This window comes from Pseudorca crassidens, chromosome 8, assembly GCF_039906515.1.
Source record: "Pseudorca crassidens isolate mPseCra1 chromosome 8, mPseCra1.hap1, whole genome shotgun sequence".
NCBI classification, from domain to species: domain Eukaryota; kingdom Metazoa; phylum Chordata; class Mammalia; order Artiodactyla; family Delphinidae; genus Pseudorca; species Pseudorca crassidens.
This window is the reverse complement of record NC_090303.1, coordinates 65,199,834-65,222,321: the sequence shown is the minus strand read 5'-3', so window position 1 is coordinate 65,222,321 and position 22,488 is coordinate 65,199,834. Positions and strand designations below refer to the sequence as shown.

At 38.8% G+C, this 22,488-nt stretch overlaps 1 protein-coding gene across 1 annotated transcript in view; it reads left to right on the top strand.

The window, feature by feature from the left end:
* The first annotated feature begins 515 nt into the window (after positions 1-515).
* The window catches only part of TBX20 (T-box transcription factor 20), a 51,252-nt gene continuing 29,279 nt past the window's right edge, over positions 516-22,488 (top strand). Inside the window, exons 1-5 of the mRNA XM_067745548.1 lie at positions 516-1,152; positions 4,532-4,790; positions 5,803-5,967; positions 10,398-10,506; positions 14,147-14,305. Of these exons, the coding sequence (XP_067601649.1) occupies positions 1,026-1,152; positions 4,532-4,790; positions 5,803-5,967; positions 10,398-10,506; positions 14,147-14,305 (819 nt within the window). The 5' untranslated portion in view covers positions 516-1,025. The remainder of the gene's footprint in view (positions 1,153-4,531; positions 4,791-5,802; positions 5,968-10,397; positions 10,507-14,146; positions 14,306-22,488) is intronic.

Here is a 22,488-nt window from a genome sequence, read left to right as displayed (position 1 = left end):
CTCTCCAGCCCCACTGTCTAGCAGCCAGATTTTGGAGCCCAACGAGTGTAGGTATCCAGCCCTGGGTGCTGCCCGGCGAATGGCGCCAGCTCTACGGCGTCGGTTTCTGCCTTACTTAGCGCTTTCTAACTTTCTTTTGCAACTTTGAGCACCAGTAAGAAACAGAATGGAAGGAGGAAAAACTCCCCGAGGCTTCCTCTGGTCTACGTTCCTGAGATCCCAGGTCTTAGGACGCGACCAAAATGCCCCCTCCCGACAGCGATCACCTCCTTCTCACTCCAGGACTGCGAGACCAGGCGGGCTGTGTCCGCGGCCGCTGCGCCAACCTGGTGGTGTCACCCCATTCCCCGAACGGGTACCATGCTCCAGCGGTCTGCTGAGCGAGGCCACGCGGACGCCGCGCCCCGGGCGCGCCCTCCCCACCCGACCCCGCGGCCCCGCCCCCGGCGGCGGAATCAGGAAGCGGTGACGTGTGGCGGCGCTGACTGGCTGCGGGCCGCGGGGATCGCAGCTGCCAGCAAATTAAGGCGGAGGGCGGCGAACGCCCGGGCGCAGTGTCCTCCGCGCCCCTCCGCGCTCGCACGGCTACGCTCCCGCTCCCAGGCAACCACCCCATTTTAGCTGCGCTCGGCCGCTCCGACTGTCCCCAGAGTGGGGAGGGAGGAAAGACGTGGAGCGGGTGCTGCAGGACCCCTGGCCTTTGCGCAGCTGATGCTTGTCTCCAGCTTCCGGAGGCACAGCCTGTGGTCCTACGGAGCGTCCCGGTGCTTGCACACCTAGCTGAGACCGTGGTTGGTCCTCTCCGGCTAGTTTGAAGTCTCTGCGGCTCGAGGCTCTTGCGGTGGGGGAAAGGAGAGGCCGGTGTGGAGCTCTCGGGAGGTTGGGGCTGACTCATCTAGAGTCCCCGACTCCCCTGTGATTGCACTTGGAAACTTTCCGCTGTGTTTCAGTCTCTGTCTCTCTTGGGGAAGCTGGACGGCAGTTCAGCAGGCCAGGTCCCTGGCCAGGACCGCGCACTAGGGGCCATGGAGTTCACGGCGTCGCCCAAGCCCCAGCTTTCCTCCAGGGCCAACGCCTTCTCCATCGCCGCGCTGATGTCGAGCGGCGGCTCCAAAGAGAAGGAAGCTACGGAGAACACTATCAAACCACTGGGTAAGTTGCGTGCTACACCGTCGGGGTGCGCAGGCATGGGAGTGCTGCACATTTGTCTGTCCCTCCGTTCCCTAGCTTCAGGAGGCTCTCGAGGGTGGCCACCTTTCGCGGCTCGCGGCAGCTCTGACCCTCAGGCCACAGACTATACGTTGCGGGTGGGAGATTTTTTTTTTCTCTTAGGCCCGAATTCTTTGGGGACTTCACAGTCTGTTAAATGCAACCGGTTTCCTATCTCGTACGTATATCGCTAGTCGCTTTCCCTACCTATTTTTCTAGAATCCTTATGTCAAGTCGGACATCCGGTGTGTGTAACTTTGTTGGGATAAAAACATTTAGGGGATAATAATAAAACCCCTTTTAATGACTCAACAGGATTTACGATGCGTGTAACACCTGCTTGTGCATTTGAAACCAAGGAGACTCTGACTTCACAAGAAACTAGTTTAATTTTGTTTTTCCCCCGACTTGAATAGACTACACAAAGTCAGCTGTCAAGTGCTGTAGAATAAGCCAGTTGTCCCCGCATGAACCATTTTCTTCACAGAAGCTCTAGACTTATCTGTAAGACATCATTTCATAACTGCCGTCATTTTCAGTGGAGGTTGGCAAAAACATTAGCCAGTTACCATTTCCCAGATTCCTCAACTTTTAGCTATACTGTTTATTTAACAACCTTTACCATTTATAGAAGACACTACTCTCAGAGTAAAGGGAAAAAAGGGACTATATTCCCCTTACCACGAGTGAATTGTGTGGGAAAGAAACTGCTGGAGATAAGTGTTTTAAGTCCCTTTACAACTGAGGGTTTACAACTGAGGGAGAAAGAAGTGTTCTCATCATCACCTCTTGGGTCCCTGGGTAATAATTATTCCACACCCTGATCATCTGGTAGCCCTAAAACTGTGGAAAGCATCAAATAGCGAACTTAGGGTAATATTTTTAAAACCTTTTAAACTCTAGTCAATTTTTTTCTTCCTTCTCCCTATCCTTCTCAACATTTTAACATCTCACACCTTGAAACAACGATAATAATATAAAAGATGAAATGTTAGAGATGAAAAATAAGGGGCCTGGGCAGAAAGAGAAGAGAGAACTAAAATCCCTGCAGCAACTTAGAACCAAGGAAAAGGAAACCGGAAGATCTCCAGAAAACATGTCAAAAAGTCTCCTCCAAGGTTTTCACTCCCTTTCCCTGGTTCTTCCCACCTATCCTCCTGTGTAAATCTAAACCTGCCAAAGAAATGGAAACAACCAATCAGACAAACTCCAACTGTTTAGAAAAAAATTCACACCAATTTCAAAGTTACGTTTGTGGCACTTCCCAACATTATCCGCTCCTATTTAGGGGGCCTCTGAATTCTTTATAAATGCCCCCATTATAATTTGGTAGCTAGCAGGAAAAGAGGATTTCAGGTTAAAATTCCTGACAGAAGTACAGACAGTAGACTGGGAAACATGCCAGCTTCAGCTCCACTGTCATTACAAAATTGCTTTCCTTCTCTACTTTCCTGAGAAAAAACCCACCCTCCTCTGAATTCTAAACTATAAAACCATTCACAGCTCACGGTACCTCCACCCTCACCCCAGTCTGTAAAGTGAGCATCCTCCCTCCCCTGGGGCTTTTGAGACCGGCTCCAAAAAGAACCAGAACCGTTTTTCAATTGTCAGAAGGCATTCTAGTCCCTTTCAGGGGCCAGTTCAACAGAGCACAATTAGCAGCTGTAAGCCAAGGACTCGGGCACGTGAAATACCTGTTAAGAGAGAATGAAACACTAGCGAGATGCTGAAGAAACTGTAGGGTGGAAGTCACAAGTGTCTCATTACTGCTCATTTAAACACGTTAAATCTACTCAGAAGAACCACCTCAGACGACTAGATCATTAATTTTTTTTTAGATTGAGATATAATTGACATATAACATTGTGTTAGAGCATTTCTGTATCATTTTCTTCTTCCTCCACTTCCCAACCCTGACCCACTGGTTAGTCTGGAGCTTACAGCATTTGCGTTTTTCAATTGTCAGAAAATTTCTAAGGCTACTTGTTAATTCCCTATAAAGATGTTATGTGAATGTGTTTCTGAAAACATTAGTAAAAAATATGATTTTGCCATGGCATGGTTCTCTTTGAGTTTGAAAACAGAAGGATAATTTGGTTATTCTTAATTTAAAATGCTTCCATGAGTTGGATTATTATTCTAAGAGAAAAGAAGGTAAAAATTCTCTACTTCCTGCTTGCCTGCCCCAAGTCAAAAGAGAAATGTGAGAAATAAAACATTATATGTGTGTGTGTGTATGTATGTGTGTGTATATATATATATATATATATATATAAAACTTGTTTCAATTCCTTGAGGGCACTTAGAGTTGTTTGAAGTTCAGTTTCACATTGCGGATTCAAGTAGTTTCTTTTTTAAAGGATGCAAGATAATTGGGACAATTACAGAGCTCCCCCTGTATTCCATCAAAGTGACTGGTGTAGTCCCAGGCCCTTATCATCTGTGGGGGAGAGTGTTTGGTTCGTAGGCAGTGGTGTTTCAGCTTGATGGTAGATGGCAAACTGTTCTTCCTACTTCAATACTCTGCTCTTCTGGGTTTGGCGTTCTTTTGCGCACTTCCAAAACGTTCTTGAGAGAGAGAGAAATACACATATCATCCCTCAAGTAGTTGTTTCAAGCCCGGTCCAAAAAATTGGCCCAGAGATTGTACTCCTGTGATTTAACAAGCAATAAATATGCTAGCCTTTCATAAGATCTCAGGCTGGGAGGGAAATTATAAAAATGCCCTAATGTAACATCTGAAAGCCTAGGAAACTGGGAGCCAGGCAGAGAAGTGAAGTGACAATTTTTTAACCCCCCCAACACCCCTTTTTCACTTTTTCTTATGGGGAGGTGACTCCAGGAGGGAAGGGAAGTTCCTCTCAAAATGAGGATGGTGCTGATTTCTTCACTCCCTTGATCTCCCTGCAGAAAAGTGTCCTCTTTGTCAATGAGGAAGAACTGGCACTAGAGCCCACAAGCTGTGAAGTCTAGAACATGGGAGGGATAACAACAGGACTACTTGCTTTTAATTCTTTATGATCATGCCTTTCTCTTTATCCACTCCTCGCATTTCTATTCTCCAAAGTGGGTTTCAGTAATGGTGGTAACAAACCATGGTTCTAAAACTCACTCATTTGGTTCCGTAAGCAAGCAGGAGCCATGTCACTTCACAGGAATTTCAGGCTTAATTTGTATAGTGATGAGTTATTGCTGTCCTTCTGGAGATTCTGTGCGTAACTTTTCCAAAGTTAAATCCAGGAAACTTGAAATTGTGCTGTTCTCCTTTCTGTATCTTTGCTTGACAGAATTAGCTGTCATTCTCAATTCTCTTTGCCTGCAGAACAATTTGTCGAGAAGTCGTCCTGCGCTCAGCCCCTGGGCGAGCTGACCAGCCTAGACGCTCACGGGGAGTTTGGTGGCAGCGTCGCGGGCAACAGCAGCCCATCTTCCTCCTCTCTGTGCACTGAGCCGCTGATCCCCACCACCCCCATCATCCCCAGCGAGGAAATGGCCAAAATTGCCTGCAGCCTGGAGACCAAGGAGCTCTGGGACAAATTCCACGAGCTGGGCACGGAGATGATCATCACCAAGTCTGGCAGGTTGTAGGGGGGCTTGTCGAGTGAGGAGTGGGGAGAAGGGAATAGTGCCCTGGGTGGCAGAGGGAGTTTCCAGGAACTGGGTGAAACTCTACTGGTCCTGAGCTCCAAGAGGAAGCTTCGCTCAAGGAGGGTTTCTTTCGGCAGACTTGCTTTTGGAAAGAGCTGCTGAGACAGATGTCCAGGCATTTGCTTTCTTGGGATCTGGCAGTGGGAAGCCCCACCCCTGCCCTAAGGGCATGGGACTGGGATCTCTGGCCCCCTGCAGCCTGGGATGGCTTCTGGGTGCAGGGTCGGCATCTGGAGGGAAGCAGGAATTCAGCTCATGCCGGGGTACAGGGCGGGCTGCTGGGTGCTGTGAGGGAGGCAGGCGGCTTCCCTTTTATCAGCCTCAATTTGCAGAGGCTCCCATTAAAAACTAAAATGAAAACCTGGGAGGAAGAATGAAATTTGAAACGACCACACTCCCGGTAGGAAGGAGCTCTGGTGCAGGGGGCCCCTTGGCGCCGCAGTGGGCTGACTCAGGGCAGGCAGGAAGTCCCAGGTGCAGGCTGCTCCTGGGACTGGGGCTAAGGCTCCGGGGGTCGGTGGCCCCTTGGCGCCTGACTGCTCCAGCTCTCAGGACTCTGGGACACACCGCCCAGAGTCTCCCGAAACGAAACCCAACTTGAGAACCCTGCTCTGGCTTTCTACTGAGGCAAGAGTGAGTTTTCTCCCTGGAAGGCAAGGAGGTTATAGGACTCTGTCTGCTCTGGAGACTTTGGTCTGGGAGCCTAATGGGCTTGATGATTTAGCACAGGATTTTCCCTAATTGCAGACCTTTGGGTATTAATGAGGACTCCTACAGAGATGACACTTAAGATTATCTAGGCTCGGGAGAAGGTCAGTCTCCGTATTCACATCTCTGAATGGCTTTACAGGAAACACAAAGAATTTGGGGGCTGGGTAGGGAGGGAAGGCGGACCCTTTTCCTCCCTCTCTAATTCGGGTGATTCTCTTTGTCTCACTGTGTCAGGAGGATGTTTCCTACCATTCGTGTGTCCTTTTCCGGCGTGGATTCTGAGGCCAAGTACATAGTCCTGATGGACATCGTCCCTGTGGACAACAAGAGGTACCGCTATGCCTACCACCGGTCCTCCTGGCTGGTGGCTGGCAAGGCAGACCCTCCGCTGCCAGCCAGGTTTGTGCCTCCAGATTTTCCAGCCAAGCAAAATGTGTATTAACCTTGCTGGCAGACTGTCTCCTGCCCTGGTTGTTTGAATTTTAAGCAGGTCTGTTTTTAAAGCTGTGAGTTCTGGTAAGAGAGCTTTCCAAGCCCAGACACTCCAGGATTAACTACACAAAATATGGGTTCGTCTCTGAGAAAGGCAAGAGTTTGTATGCAGAACACTGCCTTTAATTTTATCTTTCATCATAATTCATTTCAAAGTTTTTCTTAAATTTCAATTGGAATATTTATTAGAAATCTGGCCCCATTTCATATGGCATCCATCATTTCTATTTGGCTAACACCAAACAGAATAAAACTACTGATGAAGTGGCTGCCCTAAAATCCTTTTCAGAAGTGTGCATTTTAGTAAAGTAGTAGTTGCTTACAGTAAATATTTGTTATAACGTGGTTATAACTTCATAGTAAATACCATATTGGTAAAATGTGGTTGTTTTTGACCAGTAAAAGGCTCAGAGATTTTTAAGTAAGAAAAACAAACTCTTTTTTTCCCTCATTATAATTAGTGGATAAATGTAATTCGACATCAAGTTAATATTCTTCTACTGAATTTGTTTTTCTCCTTCTGACTTACTTCACTCTGTATGAATATTAAGGTCCATCCACCTCACTACAAATAACTCAATTTCATTTCATTTTATGGCTGAGTAATATTCCATTGTATACTGTATGCTAACACATATATGTGGAATCTAAAAAAAAAAAAAGGTTCTGAAGAACCTAGGGGCAGGACAGGAATAAAGACTCAGATGTAGAGAATGGACTTGAGGACACGGGGAGGGGGAAGAGTAAGCTGGAACGAAGTGAGAGAGTGGCATGGACTTATAAACACTACCAAATGTAAAATAGATAGCTAGTGGGAAGCAGCCACATAGCACAGGGAGATCAGTTCGGTGCTTTGTGACCACCTAAAGGGGTGGGATAGGGAGAGTAGGAGGGAGACGCAAGAGGGAGGAGATATGGGGATATATGTGTGTGTGTGTGTATATATATATATATATATATATATATAGCTGATTCACTTTGTTATAAAGCAGAAACTAACATACCATTGTAAAGCAATTATACTCCAATAAAGATGTTAAAAAAATATTCTTTTACTGAGAAATTACTCAATATATTAGGTAATGACCCAAACAAAACATGTTCGTTTTTGTGCTATTCAATGGTAATGTTTTTCCAGGAGAACTCCGTTTTAAAAATTACATGCAAACCTTTATTGCTACTGCCCAAATGAGCATTCTGGGGGAAAAAACCCAGCAAGTTCTTACTTACGTGAATACTAACAGTTTAAGAACAGGACTCTAACTGCATACTTTAATACAAACAATGAATCTTAGCTGACTTTACATTTAGGGTTCTAAAACCAAGCCTTACAGCTTTAAAGTTGTTTTATGACTAAGTAATTTTTATAATTGATTGGAAGTTCATATCAGAGCTAAGAATTTATTTAAATGTACAGGTTTAGGAACTCTGAAGTTATAGTTCAAAGTATGGTTCTTTGTTAGTATCTAGTCTGGAGTCTAAGTCAAGGCACAGAACCAACACAGTTTACACATACAGTTCAAATGGAATATTAAGCTTTCTTAGTGGTTGATCATATTATTGAACTTACAGTATATTAAATACACTAGAGAAGAGATTAAAAGAAGCCTCTCCAAGTTTTCCATTCCCACAAGAGACTAGGAAGGAGATCTTCCCAGCCCTTCCAAATTGATATATTAAATAACATATTAAATAATTTTTAGGACTAAAATTTTTTTTTAAATGTCACTGATTTTTTTTTAAAAAAAGGAGCAAGATTTACAAATTTACAATAGATATTTAAATGAATATCATTAGTGTTCTCTACTATTTACTATTAACTAGCCAGTTCACATTACTCTAGAGCTTCTTTCCAAAATTTACAATTTTTTTAAAGGGGGGAGAGAGAGGAAGAAAGAAGAGAGAATGAGAGAAGTATTTTAGCAGATTCCTAACCATTTTTACAAGCAAACCCCTTTTCTTTTTTTTCTCTAAGTCTTTCCTTTAAGAAGTTAATCACTCTTATTTAGCATACATTTTCCTCCTATCTGAAGGTATGGGGAACTGGTGCAGGCCAGTTGGAAATATGACATGCCTTGTTTATGTTACTAATCTGTTCTGGCTGGAAAAGGAAAGCATGTACCAATACACTATCTTAACTGAAGCATGTTTAAGCTATTGCTGGAATTTTAAGTCCCAGAGGACTTGAGAGAAGCGGGGCTTCCTGTATGCTTTTTCATTCATACTAGTTCAGCTTACTTATATTGATATTAGATTGAAATGTTTTGTGCATTATAGGACAGAAATATTCTAGATCATATAAGCAACTGTTCTTTATTATTATTAAAAGACATAGTGCTATATTTTCTAGCTCCATATGGGAAAGGTGAAGAACTTGGGAGGTGATCATTTTTGAACTGATGGTAGAAATTCCTTGCAGTTCTAGTTCTTTGAAGCACTTTATTTTAGACTGAAGTTTATCAGTCAGCTGTTCCTTATCAGAAGAAATGATGCTTGACAATATCATTTGATCATAGTAATGGAAAAGACATTATATATGACCTAAGTAATGTTATATTTTCATATAGGACATTTCCTTTTTTTAAAAAAGTAGTCGATATTTAAATAAATTAATCTTTATTAATGTTATCATATGTGGTGAACTGATACTTAAAGAGGGACCATCTCATCAACTTCTAGGACTTTAAATATTTTTGAACCTTTCTGGAGGAGTGGGTAGGATATGGTGCTGATTAGTAAAACAACTGCGCCTATAAAGTTATAGCCTTGGAGGGGTGACACTTGAAAAGCTATTATGGTTGTGTCATCAAAGAATACTTCAATTGAAAGGCAATTTTGAGCACTCCTTAAAAAAAAAATCAAACAAACAGGCAGACAAACACCTAAGTTCTTGTATGGGTCTGGTAAGAATCTTTAGTGCTGTCAGCCTGTTTTGTGCTTTGCTTCTCGTGGGCTTTGTGAGTTGCAGCACGTGCACCCAATTCTTCTATTCTTAGTCCTCTGTGTGACAAACCACGGCATAGACTTCTTGTTCTTTACATGAATATGTTTTTAATTTTTCCTTGTCTTTGCCCCAACCATAATATTTGTTTAATGATAGTTATAAATATTCTACACAAAATATAGATATAAATAACCCACTGCATGGATAAAGGAATTTATCCCATTAAATCAAGGATATTTCCTTCCTCTATCATTAGTTCTATGACATACCTGACTTCAGAAACGCTTATGTTGAGTGGATACTAGGATTGATTTACAAAGAGTTGTACTTAGTGTGAAGCTTGCAGGCAAAACAAATGACCTGCATTTAACTGTCAGTGAGTAAAAGATTGCCTTGAACATAGCAGCTGATCAATAAACGATAAATCCTTGATAAGTATATTTTTTCCCATCAAAGCCTTTTTTTTTTTTTTTTTGCTTAGGCTGTTAGATAAATACATTGAATAATTTGAAGCTTACCCAACTTGTTTTCACTCTCCTTAGTGAGCACTTAACTAGGTGATGATGAAAGTAGTAATATTTAAAGTACCGGGAGAAGCAAACAGACTATGTGATCTGTGGACTATTAAAAGTTCCCCAGGTCACTGTATTAAAATTATTCTGTCTTGTTTATAAAGAGCATGAACTTTAAATTGAATCACCTTCAAGTTTAAATGAATAGATTCTCTAGAATTGTTTCCTCTTTTAAATTCTTTGTCTTCATTGCTTTTTAGCAGTGCTTATACTAGGAATTCATTTTGCAATTAGTTATAACCTAGTCTTTCTTTTGAAAATATCTACAACAATAGGATTTTATATTTGACAGAAGCAGACTAGTAGTTGATTAGGTTGATGGGAAAAACCCACCTTTAAAAAAATGGCTTGTTCAGCAAATAACAGCAAATGTATTAAGTACATTTTATTTATTTATTTATAATTGGACTATAATTGCTTTATAATGTTGTGTTAGCTTCTGCTGTACAGTGAAGGGCATCAGCTATATGTATACATATATCCCCTCCCTCTTGGACCTCCCTCCCACCTGCCCCCATCCCACCCATCTAGGTCGTCTCAGAGCACTGAGCTGAGCTTCCTGTGGGACAAATTGGGAGATTAGGATTGACATATATATACTACCATTAGTATTACCCCTTTTAAATCATTGGTACACAAAGAAACACATTTAGATGTTTCAGCATTATTTTGGTATTGCTGTATTACTAAATTTGAGATTATACGAGGCAAATAAAATTCACTTTATATGAGATTTTTGTGTTCCTTTAGAATCAGAATATTTTATAACCCAAACATTTTTTTTTTTTAGTCTCAATAAAATTCTCTCATAATTTTCTTAGGCTGTATGTACATCCAGACTCTCCTTTTACTGGTGAGCAGCTACTTAAACAGATGGTGTCTTTTGAAAAGGTGAAACTCACCAACAATGAACTGGATCAACATGGCCATGTGAGTACAGTGCTTGGACTATGCGGATTCCCTGGGATGGAATGCAGAAACCACATAAAGCTTCCTCCCTTGATGTCTCTTCCTCTCTCCCTTTCCCCCTCCCACCCTCCAGCTCTGAGTCATTCTATGAGAACATTAATATGTTCTACAGGGAACCTTGACTGCTATTGTCAAGAGGTCATTTACAGAGATGCTGTATGCCATTTCTATGCAAGAGGGTCAGGGACCTCTGGCACCATGGATTCCTACTTCTGCAACTGCTTTAACACCTGCACCAACTAAACAAAGGGAATGTGCATTTTGGAGGTTACTACAGCCCATTCTTGGATTAAACATCTAATTTCTATCAGTGGTATATCAGATAACACAGCATAAAGGGAATGGGGCTGAGACCTCCTATGGGGGTTTCCCAAAGTGTGTTGTATAGAATACATTCTTGTGCGATGCAATGGGGCAAAAGGATTTTATGTACAAATAAATTTGGGAAAGTGCTGTTAGCTCATTATATATCCCCTCTGTAGAGAGCCTTATGAATATTAAAACACAATGAAGTCTTGCAGTTAAAAACAAAACAATTTGATTTTACATCAGTAAGGAGTTCATTAAAATGTTGAAGAAAAGAGAAATTGGAATTCTTAGCTCTTATCAACAGTTAATAGAACAAATAGCCATTGACACAGGCTTTTCCATATTTGCTAAGACTGCTTTTTAAGGAACTATCTATGCTGTTATTTCATGCTCTTAAATAAAGATTCACATTTTAAAAAATCTGTTTTAGATTTTATGCTAAGAAAACTTCAGACAGACATGCATGCTTCTTTTTGATGAGGAGAATACTGTTTCTTTTTTTGCCTCGTTTGCCAGAAAGCACATTGGGATTTTCATAGTTGCTTTCCTTGGCTTAGATATTCTGATATAATTATTCTCTCTCTTATCCCCTTTATTAAGGCTCCTGTTACTTAAGGTTTTAGTTTTTTACTGGATTTATGCAATTCAGAAAAAGAGTTTCAAAACTTTTCTCAAAAAAGATGGTTACACATAGTTAAGAGAGAGCTCTAGACATGGTTTCAAATGGTTGATTGAACCTGGAACCAAGTAAATCACTTCAGGCACTGCCACCATCCATATGCCCACAGGAGATCTTGTTTATCTCGACCAAGTCAGAGTAACCAGGTTAACTAACAACTCTGCTGGTGGCACTGTTGGGATGTTGGAAGTAGGTTAACAGGCTTCTGTTACTTGATGTATTGGAAAAGATAACTGACTTTTTTTACCTTCAAGGATGTTGGCAGAATTGTCCTTTCTTTCAGATGTTTTCATTGACAGATTTTTTTTTTCAGGTTAAAATTCATGAAGTATCTGAGAGACATTTTCTGTAGGCCCATGATCATTCTTAATGTCATTCATATTAAAATTTCTTGGGCTCCACTGAAATCTTTGCAGAGATAAATGAAATTTTTTTATGGTTCTAGTATTCTCCAATGTGAAACTTTCATAAGAACTGTTTGAGTTTTTCCAGAAAGACCTGAGAATTCATTTTGAGATCAGTTGTCCAGAACTGATATGTTTTCCTAAATTTTAGCATCAGCTTCATGGATGGGAATAGCACTAAGCTATATTTCAGGAGCTCTGGGTTCTAGTCTGATTATGCTAAGATTAGACCTTGACAAATTGTTTAAGTCTTACATGGTTGCTAATATCCATTTTAGCTTTAAAATTTTATTATTTAATATAACTCTTTGTTACCAGAAATAGTGTATTCTGAAAAGTACCAGGAAATATTTTTAGATCCTGTGGTGTTTAGCCAAGTTCTTTGAATCAGTCCTAAAGAAGCCCCCTTTGTAGATGCATTCCAGGAAAATTTCTTATTTCCAGGAATTTATTTCTTCGATGAAACAACGTCTACATTTTTATCAGTGTTTCTTAGCCCCATGAAAGCTTGAGCAGAGGTTCAAGGAGCCCTGGGATCTGAGACTCAGTCTGCGGTCTGAGTCTGTCCAACACCCTTTCCTAAAGGAAATTAATGTGGGACTGGTATAAGGAAGAGGGGACCTTATTTAAAGCTTAGGTTTTTTTCCATTGTGTGTGTGTGAGAGTGTGTGTGTGTGTGTGTATGATTTGAAAACTCTATCTTCTTAGTAGAACATATAATGAATGGTCAGGTTTTTCTTATATCACGATTAGGAGGCAAATGTTTACTTCTGTCACTTCAAGTTTATTCCAGTTTTATGACTGAGCATAGGTATCTTGAACTCCTTGGAATAAATGCATTACACAAAGAAATAACTTTTTTTTAAGTTTCTTTTGATTCATTTGAACGTCTCATTTGTTTCAGTAATTCCTATTCAGGTCTGGGATCATAAAAAGATGGCATGTTCAAAAATTCAATGCCAGTTAATGCCCTGTAACTTTGTTGGCTTGTATCTCAACATGGAAAGAGATTGATTCTGTATCGGTTATCTCACAGTGACTAGTATTTAACTCTGCTAAAGTCAACCAGTGTTAACACTCACCCACCACACCCAAGTTAGCCAAAGAACAAGAGACCAACAACACTGCATGCCATTGACCCTCGTCCTGCCACAGCATGTATCAGACACCTCCCCTGAGAGCCAAGCTCTCTGCTAGGCCCTTGGGGTGAAGGGCATACATTGTAAGCCCTGTTATCCCAGGAAAGACATACCCAATTTTGTAGATTTAGGTAGCTGTCTGGGTTGCGGGGCAGGGGGAGATGTGGAAAATCTTTAACATCTGAAAGTAAGTTTTGTTGCTCAAATTTCATAATGGTAAATTATTGTATTTTATTTAAATGATACATGAAAAATACTGCCTGTTAACAGGGTATATTTCTGATCTCTAAGTACCAGACAACTTTTAGTAGCTATGGAATGGAAGACATTCATCACTAACATTCTTACTTAGTTTGTAACTGGAAGTCAGTAATCAATGAAGTTGTCAGAAATGATGACGACGACAATAATAATACAGTTTACTAAGCACTTCCTATTTGCTATGTGATTTACAAGGGTTACAGTGTCTGATCCTCACCACAACCCCTGTGAAGTTAATACTGTTCTTGCATTTAAGAAAATGAGGTAAGAGAGGTGAGATCACTTGGCCCAAGATTAAAGAGCTAGAAAGTAGCAGATTCAGTATTCCAACCAAGGTCTACCTTATACCAGACTGCCTTTTAAAATTGTTTTATTCCCTCCGTCCCATCTGCCACCCACTCCTCACCCCCCACTGCCCCAAATAACAATCTAGCCTCCTCAAATATGTAATTTCTTACTTTAGAAAATTTAGAGACATACTGCCTTTGGTCTAACCAGACTAAAAAACAAAAAGCATTTTTTAAAAAATAAACATCCTCCAGATGACTTTTTCCTCTATCATTTTAGAAAGGACACTTGAAACAACCTGTATTATTTACAATTGGTTTGGTAAAAGGTGATTCACAATACTCTGCAGTATCATGTGAAAATTATTTGCGTGAAGAATGGAAAGGGTAGATCTTAATCTTAAAACTGCATTTGACACAGTAGATTTTATGGTTCTTTCTTTGCCTCATTGTAATTTGGCCTGTTTATTAGCACTATAAGTACTTAAAATCCAGTACTGTACTTCCCACTCTTTGCTGCAGATAATTTTGAACTCAATGCATAAGTACCAGCCACGGGTGCACATCATTAAGAAGAAAGACCACACAGCCTCATTACTTAATCTGAAGTCTGAAGAATTCAGAACATTCATCTTTCCAGAAACAGTTTTTACGGCGGTCACTGCCTACCAGAATCAACTGGTGAGTATACCCTTCACAATTTATTTCCCGAATAAGGTAAGGCTTTAGGAGAGTTATCTTCTTGGAGAGAAGGGCTATCCCAGTACTCAAAACAGAAATTCACTTTGGAGAAAGCTATGGAGAATCAGCCCCAGGACTTCCAAATATGTTGAGTATCCATGGCTCAAGGTTATGAAGATCTGTATTACACCATCTTTCTTAGAACCTTTATACTCCTGGTCAGGCTGTTCACTGCTCACATGTCCCACCCAAACCTGACCCAATCTGCCTTCTCAAATTTTCTCAAGAACATTACCTGCTTCCTTCTCTTTCTGGTAGAGCCTCATGACATGTGTTACCATACACTCATTGCTTCATAAAATTTAGAAGTTCAGTTTTTCTGCTAAATTAGCACACGTAGTGTGCTAGCCAACTATCCAAACTACTGATACATTAGATATTTTGTGAGATTTATTCAGCTGTAATTCAGGGTAAGATAATTCTAGTAGAATGATCTTAAATGCCTCTTTAGATAATAGACTGTAGTATGTAAGCAGTTGTGTATTTAATTAACATCAAGATATCTAATTTGTAATATTGAGTTATATATTTTCTATTCTCTGTTGTAAATCATATTTAAAATTTATGCATTTCTTCATCCATAAGGCTTAGTCCAACTCTACTGTAAATATTTATCAAAGTGTTGCTAAGGACTGAATCCTGTTAGATACTTCCCCATGTATTCTTTCATGGTCAGCATAATCTTGAAGGCCAGGGGTAACAGTAACATTCTTTAGTGAGGAATCTGAAGCTAAGAGAGGACAAGTAACTTTTCCACAGTCTGAATGGACCAGAAGTAGAATTCCTTTTGATACACTGTACTTTAGTAAAAGGAACTCACATTGTCAGTTTACTCTGGGTTTTGTGTCTTGCTTTTATTTGACTGGTTATAGGTATCCAGGACTCTTGCTCTCCTCATGTCTTGATGTTATATTTTGGGTTCTGAGTGAATACTGTTAGGTGCTGCCTGATAGATGGCTCAGAGTCCAGAGTGGGATGGTCAACCAAGCAAAAATGGTGTTGAGTCTCTCAGGAAAAGCAAGAAGATGAAACTGAAAGCCCAGGTAGCCCTACACAGATGAGGAAACAGGAAGTCAGAGAAGGGATGTAGAAAAATGGCCAGAGTGGGTATGTGTCTGTAAGGCATAAGCACCTATAATTTCCATATGACTTTGAGTAGATTTCACTTCACCACTGTGGCTGCCATCTTCTTTGCCTGTAAACTGGGACTAAGAAACAGACCATCTTAGGGAACAACTGTTAAGGATCAAATGAGATGCTGTGCATAAACATGCCTTTGGAAATTGTAAGGCACTCTGTAAATAAAGCACGTGGTGACTGTTGGACTGTCTCTGGAATGTCCAAAGAGGATTTGCCACCATTTGGATTTTTAAATGTTAGTGGCAACTTTTCAATGAAATAAATGAATGCACAAATGTTATACTATTTATCTTTAAGTAAAAGCAAAGTACTATAACTTTTTAATTATCCTTAAGATAACAACACAGCAGTGGCAACTTTCAGAGAATGCCCAAGCTAAAAATTTGGGTATAGAGTGAAGCCCACAAAGCCCTAAAACATAATGCTATTTCTCTTAGAATCTGGAACACTGACATCAACAATCCCATTTTTAATTTATTTGAGGACACATGTAATACAGGTATCACAGGATCTAAAAAGATTCCTGAAACATTTAATTCAATTTACACTAACTGAATTAGTAGCTTTTATATTATAAAACATCAGATTTATACTAATACAAGAAAACCTGCTGATGTTTGAGAATGAAATAAAAACTTGTCATATGGAAAGTTCATTGCTTTTATCAGAATTATCTGTAAAGGGAGCCAAAGCAAGAATAGGTAACTTGGGATTGTTTAGTGAAAATTATGGGCAGAACAAAATTAAGGAAAGTTCTAAGTGTAACACCTTAGATTTGGTTTAACTGATGAAGAAGCAATCCTGAATAAATATTGGCAGGACCTCTCATATCATGGAACACGGAATAGGAGGTTATTATCTACATAATTATAATAACAGCTAATATTTGGGTGCGCAAGGCACCATTTAAAGTGCAGTCTTATTTAATCCTCACAATGATATTATGAGATAGGAACAACAGTATTTTTATGTTGCATTTTACAGTTCAAAGAATGGAGGCATGGAGTTAAATAACTTATCCAATGTGACCCTGCTGCTCCCATCACAGATATGAATCCAGGTAGTTAGGTTTAAAAGCCTAACCTCTTTAGGTGCTTGGTGTCCCCAAGAAAGGGGAACCTCACCTCCTCTCAATGAATGGACCCTCAATGAATGTGACCCTGATGGATTCAAGACATCCTTTTTAGAGGGTTTCAGTTCTTTATGTTAATTTCTTTTCTTTTCTTTTCAGCAAGTGCTCACTGCTTACCTGCTGTGTGCAGGGAGCTCTTCACACTGACAGCAGCCAGTGTAACAAGATGGTAATCAACCTATATTGACAGTCAAAATATCCACTGGCATTAGCTGTTTCTAATAGGAGCCATATGCTTTAGTGACATTACCTCACTGAATTCTTTTGTTTCCGCTCAACATTTATCTAGAAAATTTTCAAATATCCCAAAGTTAAACAGATGGTAAAATGAACCACGTATACTCTCCACCCAGATTCAACAATTAACATTTTTCCAATTTGCTTTACCTCCCCTGCCCCATTTCTCAATCTCTGTACATGTACATACTTTCCCCCTTCTCGCAACCATTTGAAACTAAGATGCATGCATCATGATACTTTACCTGTAAGTACTTCTACAAGTTTAGACTGACAATAAGATTACTTTGTAACCACAGTATCTTTACAACATCTAAAATTGAGTTCATATTAAAAATTTTGGGATGGACCTACAAATGTCTTTATAGCCTTCCCCCCCAACCCCCGCCTTTGAACTAGTATCCACCTAAGGTTCATGGTTTGGATTTATTTTAATTTAGAAGAATCTCTCTATATTTTTAATCAATATCTCACTTAATTCTGACACTAATCCCCTGAATAAGGCCCCATAAGCCTCATTTTGTGGATGAAGAAACTGAGGTTCAGAGTGGTTAATACACTTGCCCAAGGTCACAAATCTGGTAAGTGAAAGAACCATCTTCTGGGTATTAACTCCTCCTTTTTGGTAGCATCCTGCTGGATTGCTACCAAAGAAAATGACCAAGAAAATGACCACTGACAGTGTCAAGGTTGGGAAACTGAATGTGAAAATACTGCTAAATTAAAATAGGCTAAGATTCTAATAAACACATATCCCAAAACTAGTTGCTCCTCTTGAAAATGTTTATTTCTAATTAAGATTATAAATAGGCTCAAAATCCACCTACCAGCGCCTAGCTACCTTTCACTGCATCATTAAGTGTAACGATTAATATGATTAGTATATATCATTTCATTGCTAAATAACCCACAATAAGTGATTAAATTCAGTACTGCTTTTCTCAATAGATCCTGCCATGTCTGAGTTTATTTCTGTGCACCCACCTTTAAAGCCATAATCCCTAGCACAATGCTGTATGTGTGTGTGTATGTGTGTGTGCATGTGTGTGTGCTTTTACTTAAAGATAAATAGTATAACATTTGTGCATTCATTTATTTCATTGAAAAGTTGCCACTAACATTTAAAAATCCAAATGGTGGCAAATCCTCTTTGGACATTCCAGAGACAGTCCAACAGTCACCATGTGCTTTATTTATAGAGTGCCTTACAATTTCCAAAGGCATGTTTATGCACAGCATCTCATTTGATCCTTACAGTTGTTCCCTAAGATGGTCTGTTTCTTAGTCCCAGTTTACAGGCAAAGAAGATGGCAGCCACAGTGGTGAAGTGAAATCTACTCACATATATATTTGAAATTCAATTAATAGTCAAAAATTTGATTTGGTATACTAATGAGCCATTTTTGCAAATGGTTTATAGACCTCATAAGACCAATCGAAATTCATGTGGGGTGAATAAATCATTTTGGGGGTTAGTATTTTCATTAGTCTTATACAGTTTTCTGAAGTTATCCTTGATTCTTTCTAGGCCTCCTCACATTTACTGCCTTTTCACTGCTATACCATGCTTGTCTACTGATTTACCCATAATAAACATAAAATAAATATATAGGAAATAAACAAATATGTACTAAGTACAGTATAAATATTAGAGTATTTTCATGCACAAAGAACAGGGAGAAAAGAGAGAAAGAAGATTTAAAAGTTCATACTTAGGACCACCTTTATATCTCTTAAACTTTGGATAGGACATTATTTACATATATATTAAAAGCCAAATCAAATTTTCCATTAGAATTCGTGAAAAAGCTTCTCATTTATTGTGTCTGGTAGTTTTATTTGTAAGTAATGAAAAGGGGACCTTTTTCCTATTTTTTCCTCTGGTTTTTGTGAGGAAATGATTGTATTTCTTTACATTATTAGATTAAAGCTAAATACATTATACTTTCAAAAAACTATTTTATAATATAAGATTTAAAGGTCATACATTGTTTTTGAGCAGGCAAGCCATTGCTGTAAAGTTGAAGTGTAGGTCAGGTTTCATTTTTAAATGCCTTTGGATAGATCTTTTCCTGATAATTGGAGAAACGGTCTCTGAGGGCCAATTTCACCTTGTGGCTGGGAACCCCAGCTATATTCAGTCCAGTAATATCACATGGAATAATAACTACTAGAAAAAGTCCCTTTCTCTTTGGTGCAGCTGGCAGTGTCAAAATCTGCCCTCCATTTATACATATATTTATCTATAAAGGAGATGTTGAAAGAATGAATTTTTTTGGTTAGGAAGTGTATTATGTTCCATATTATTAAGATAATACATGAAAAAACAGGTGTATTTTGACCACAATTAGTCAGTGATTTGCATATATGTACATACACTTGAAACAGGATTTCTTAAGCACATACTGCTGTCCTTGTTAATTCTTCTTCCTCATAAAATGAAAAATATTGCTGCTTTTAAAATTTGTTGTTGAATCATAAAGACATACTTGTAGTTTCACATGGGTTCTCTACATATGTTTTTGGTAGCTGACTATTTTTGGATCTTTCTTTTAGCTTTACCTTTGACATGGGTGATGCTGTTCAACAGCTTTACAAGCTGCAGGTATTCTATATTAGGAAAATGATGTCCAACTGACATCACTGTATATAACTCAGGTCTTTCTCTCATTGGTTCTCAAATACGTAACTTTTTCGTTCTCCCACATTTCATAAAGGGATATAAAACTATATCTGCAGAAATGAATTTCTTTCTATTAACTACTGGTTTTTATTTAAATATCCATGGAATAAAATCTGTGCCTGACCTTTTAAAAGTGCATGATTAACTAGAATGTTAAAACTTTGCTATTTAAAAATTACTTTATCTTAAAATAGAAAACAAAATGCTTTTTATGTAGACTCAAGAATTTCACCTAGTCTATAACTGGTAAACATATGAAATCATATTTCTGACTGCTTGTCCTGGAAGCAAAGTTCAAAAGACATTTCTGGGGTGCTTATTGTTGGTGCCCCAGTAGATTCAGAGTCTGTGATATCACAGTGAGCACGGTGGGCTCATTAAGAAGTCTACCCACAGTCCCTGTACTGCTAATCAGTACTCCATAAAGCCTGTTCAAGACTGTAGTGGTTAGTTCAGGGCCCCCGTACAATTTTAGTAGTAAGAGATCCATTCAGCTTTTTTTCTCTAACTTCCAAAAGCAATTTTTTTCCCTGGAATTAGATAAAATAGTCCATAGAGAAAGTAAATACCTGGTTACTCTCTTGAGCTCCTTTTGTAATTAACACACTAAAGTTAAATCACTGCTGAACCAACTGGTAAATCTAGCTGTATGAGTACATCTTGTACTATTCTTGAAACTTCCCTTCAGTTTGAAATTATATCAAATGTAAAGTAAAAAAGTTACCATTGATACTCTTGGGGATGATGAAAGAAGGACCAAAAAGATACTGGAAAGAGAAAGTTCTAATAAATGAAAGAAAATTCCAAAGAAATCTGAAAACTTGTGTTGAATTTGATTCACTTCCTCATTCAAAGTTATGGCAGTAATACTAGATATGGTGACACATCAACTGAGCAACTAACACACACACACTGAGAATACTTATTTTCTACGACAACTCCACAATCATTACATTCTGAGCCAACAGTCTACCTCCTGGAAATATAAATAACAACAAATACAATTCTCAAAATCCTTTTCAGGGACAAAGTGGATCAAAGGTGGTTCTTTAACTGTTATAACAGATAGATAATATTTTCTATTCTTTTAGTTTATAAAGACTCAAACAAAGCTTGATATGGTTCACATTTTTTTGTTATATTTATTAAAAAAAATTTTTTTTGGCTGCACTGCGTGGCTTGCAGGATGTTAGTTTCCCGACCAGGGATTGAACCCGGGACCCGGCAGTGAAAGCGCCAAGTCCTAACCACTGGACCACCAGGGAATTCCTGATATGGTTCATATTTTAGAGGGATGGCTGCAAAAGGACTTCGTTCAAAATTTCTCCATCAGATATTATTTGCCTTTGTCTCCAGAAAATTTTATCCATTGGCAAATCCATTCACTTTTTATAAATGAGCTTGTAAGAATTGAACTTGAAGACTTAACTTTATTGCTGTATCTTACAGTTTCAGTTTGAAGCTTTTATCTGGGTTTGGTTCACACTTAACATCACCTAACACTGCAGGGGACGTGGTGCCAGCTTCTTTAGTGGCACTTAAACCACTTCCAGTTCTATGTATGCCTCTGCCTGCTCCATGGAATTTTAGGGACCATGTGATCTCATTTCTGTTGATAAATTATTGTGAAAGTGTTTTCATGAACTATAAAGCACTTTAGAAATCTAAAGTATTTTCATTTATAATTATTCAGTAGAAAAAGATAAAGAAATCCCATTTTTGAGGATTTAAAAATCTTGTTGGTGTTTTACAATTCTAGAATATATTGACTGCTTGGGCTTTAGAAAATGTTTGTAATTTATTTCAAACAAATAAAACTTTTTATCTTTGCCCTGAAAACTGACCTTTAATACTAAATCCTAGTCTGAAAGAATGGCTAGAAGAATGGCTTTCACCCTTTAGAAATCCATGCCCTTAATTAAAGGGGTGGCTGAGTGTGAGAGAATGTTCTCTACAAACTCTTGATGGCCACACTTTAGGGGCAACCTCAGTGGTTCCTGTATATTTCTTTCTATGCACACAAAGACCTGTTGCTGTCCATTAAGAACAGGTTTCTTACTTATCTAGCTTATTTCCTTCACTGTTTACCATTGTCCATTAACTAAGCTGAAAAGGAAATTAGCAATTTTATTTTTGGCTACTGTAGAGTGAATGTGCATGGGACAATAATGAGCATTTCTGAGGCACTGTCAAGTGTCCTTAAAAACTAATATCAAAGAATCAATCTTACAACTTGCCAGTGTTAATGATAGAGAAGTTCAGTCTCTCTGGTAAGGATAGTGTGGGAAGTTCTATTTTAAGTGAGGTAAATAGCTTTTTGCAGCTTGTACATTGGTTAGCTCACATTAAGAAAACTTGAAAAGTAAAAAAAAAAGACTGTCTTTTGTAATGAAAAAAACAATTCTTTAGATGTTAATAGTTTAAAATGAAAAGTAGATACACTCTGATCAAAGGGAAAGTTGCTTATTGGCAAAATAGTATTTCAAACTATTATATATCTCAAAATAGATATATTTTTGATTGTGTTTATTCCTTACTTTGAAAGAGGAAGGCATGCCGCCCTCAATCTATAACTTTTTTTCCAGGTTAAGACTATTCTGTGTGTCTCTCTCTTTCCAAAGATGAATGTGGGTTCTCATTTTGACACAAATGAGCTATGACTCTCTTTAAAGGTGTCTGTCGTTCTAATTCCAATAATTCTCCTCCATTCCTTTTAGCTCTTAACACTCAGAAATTTTGCAAGTAGAGCATCTTTTAATCAATGTTTTATTTATTTATTTTCTTTGTAACCTAACATTTTTCCGTGAAGGTGCAGTGCATATATTTTAATGGATCTTTCTGCATTAATATTGCGAAAATTATGACTAGCACAACATAGACACTTAATACTTCAGACTATGATTCTTATTAGGAAATTTTTTTTTCCATATA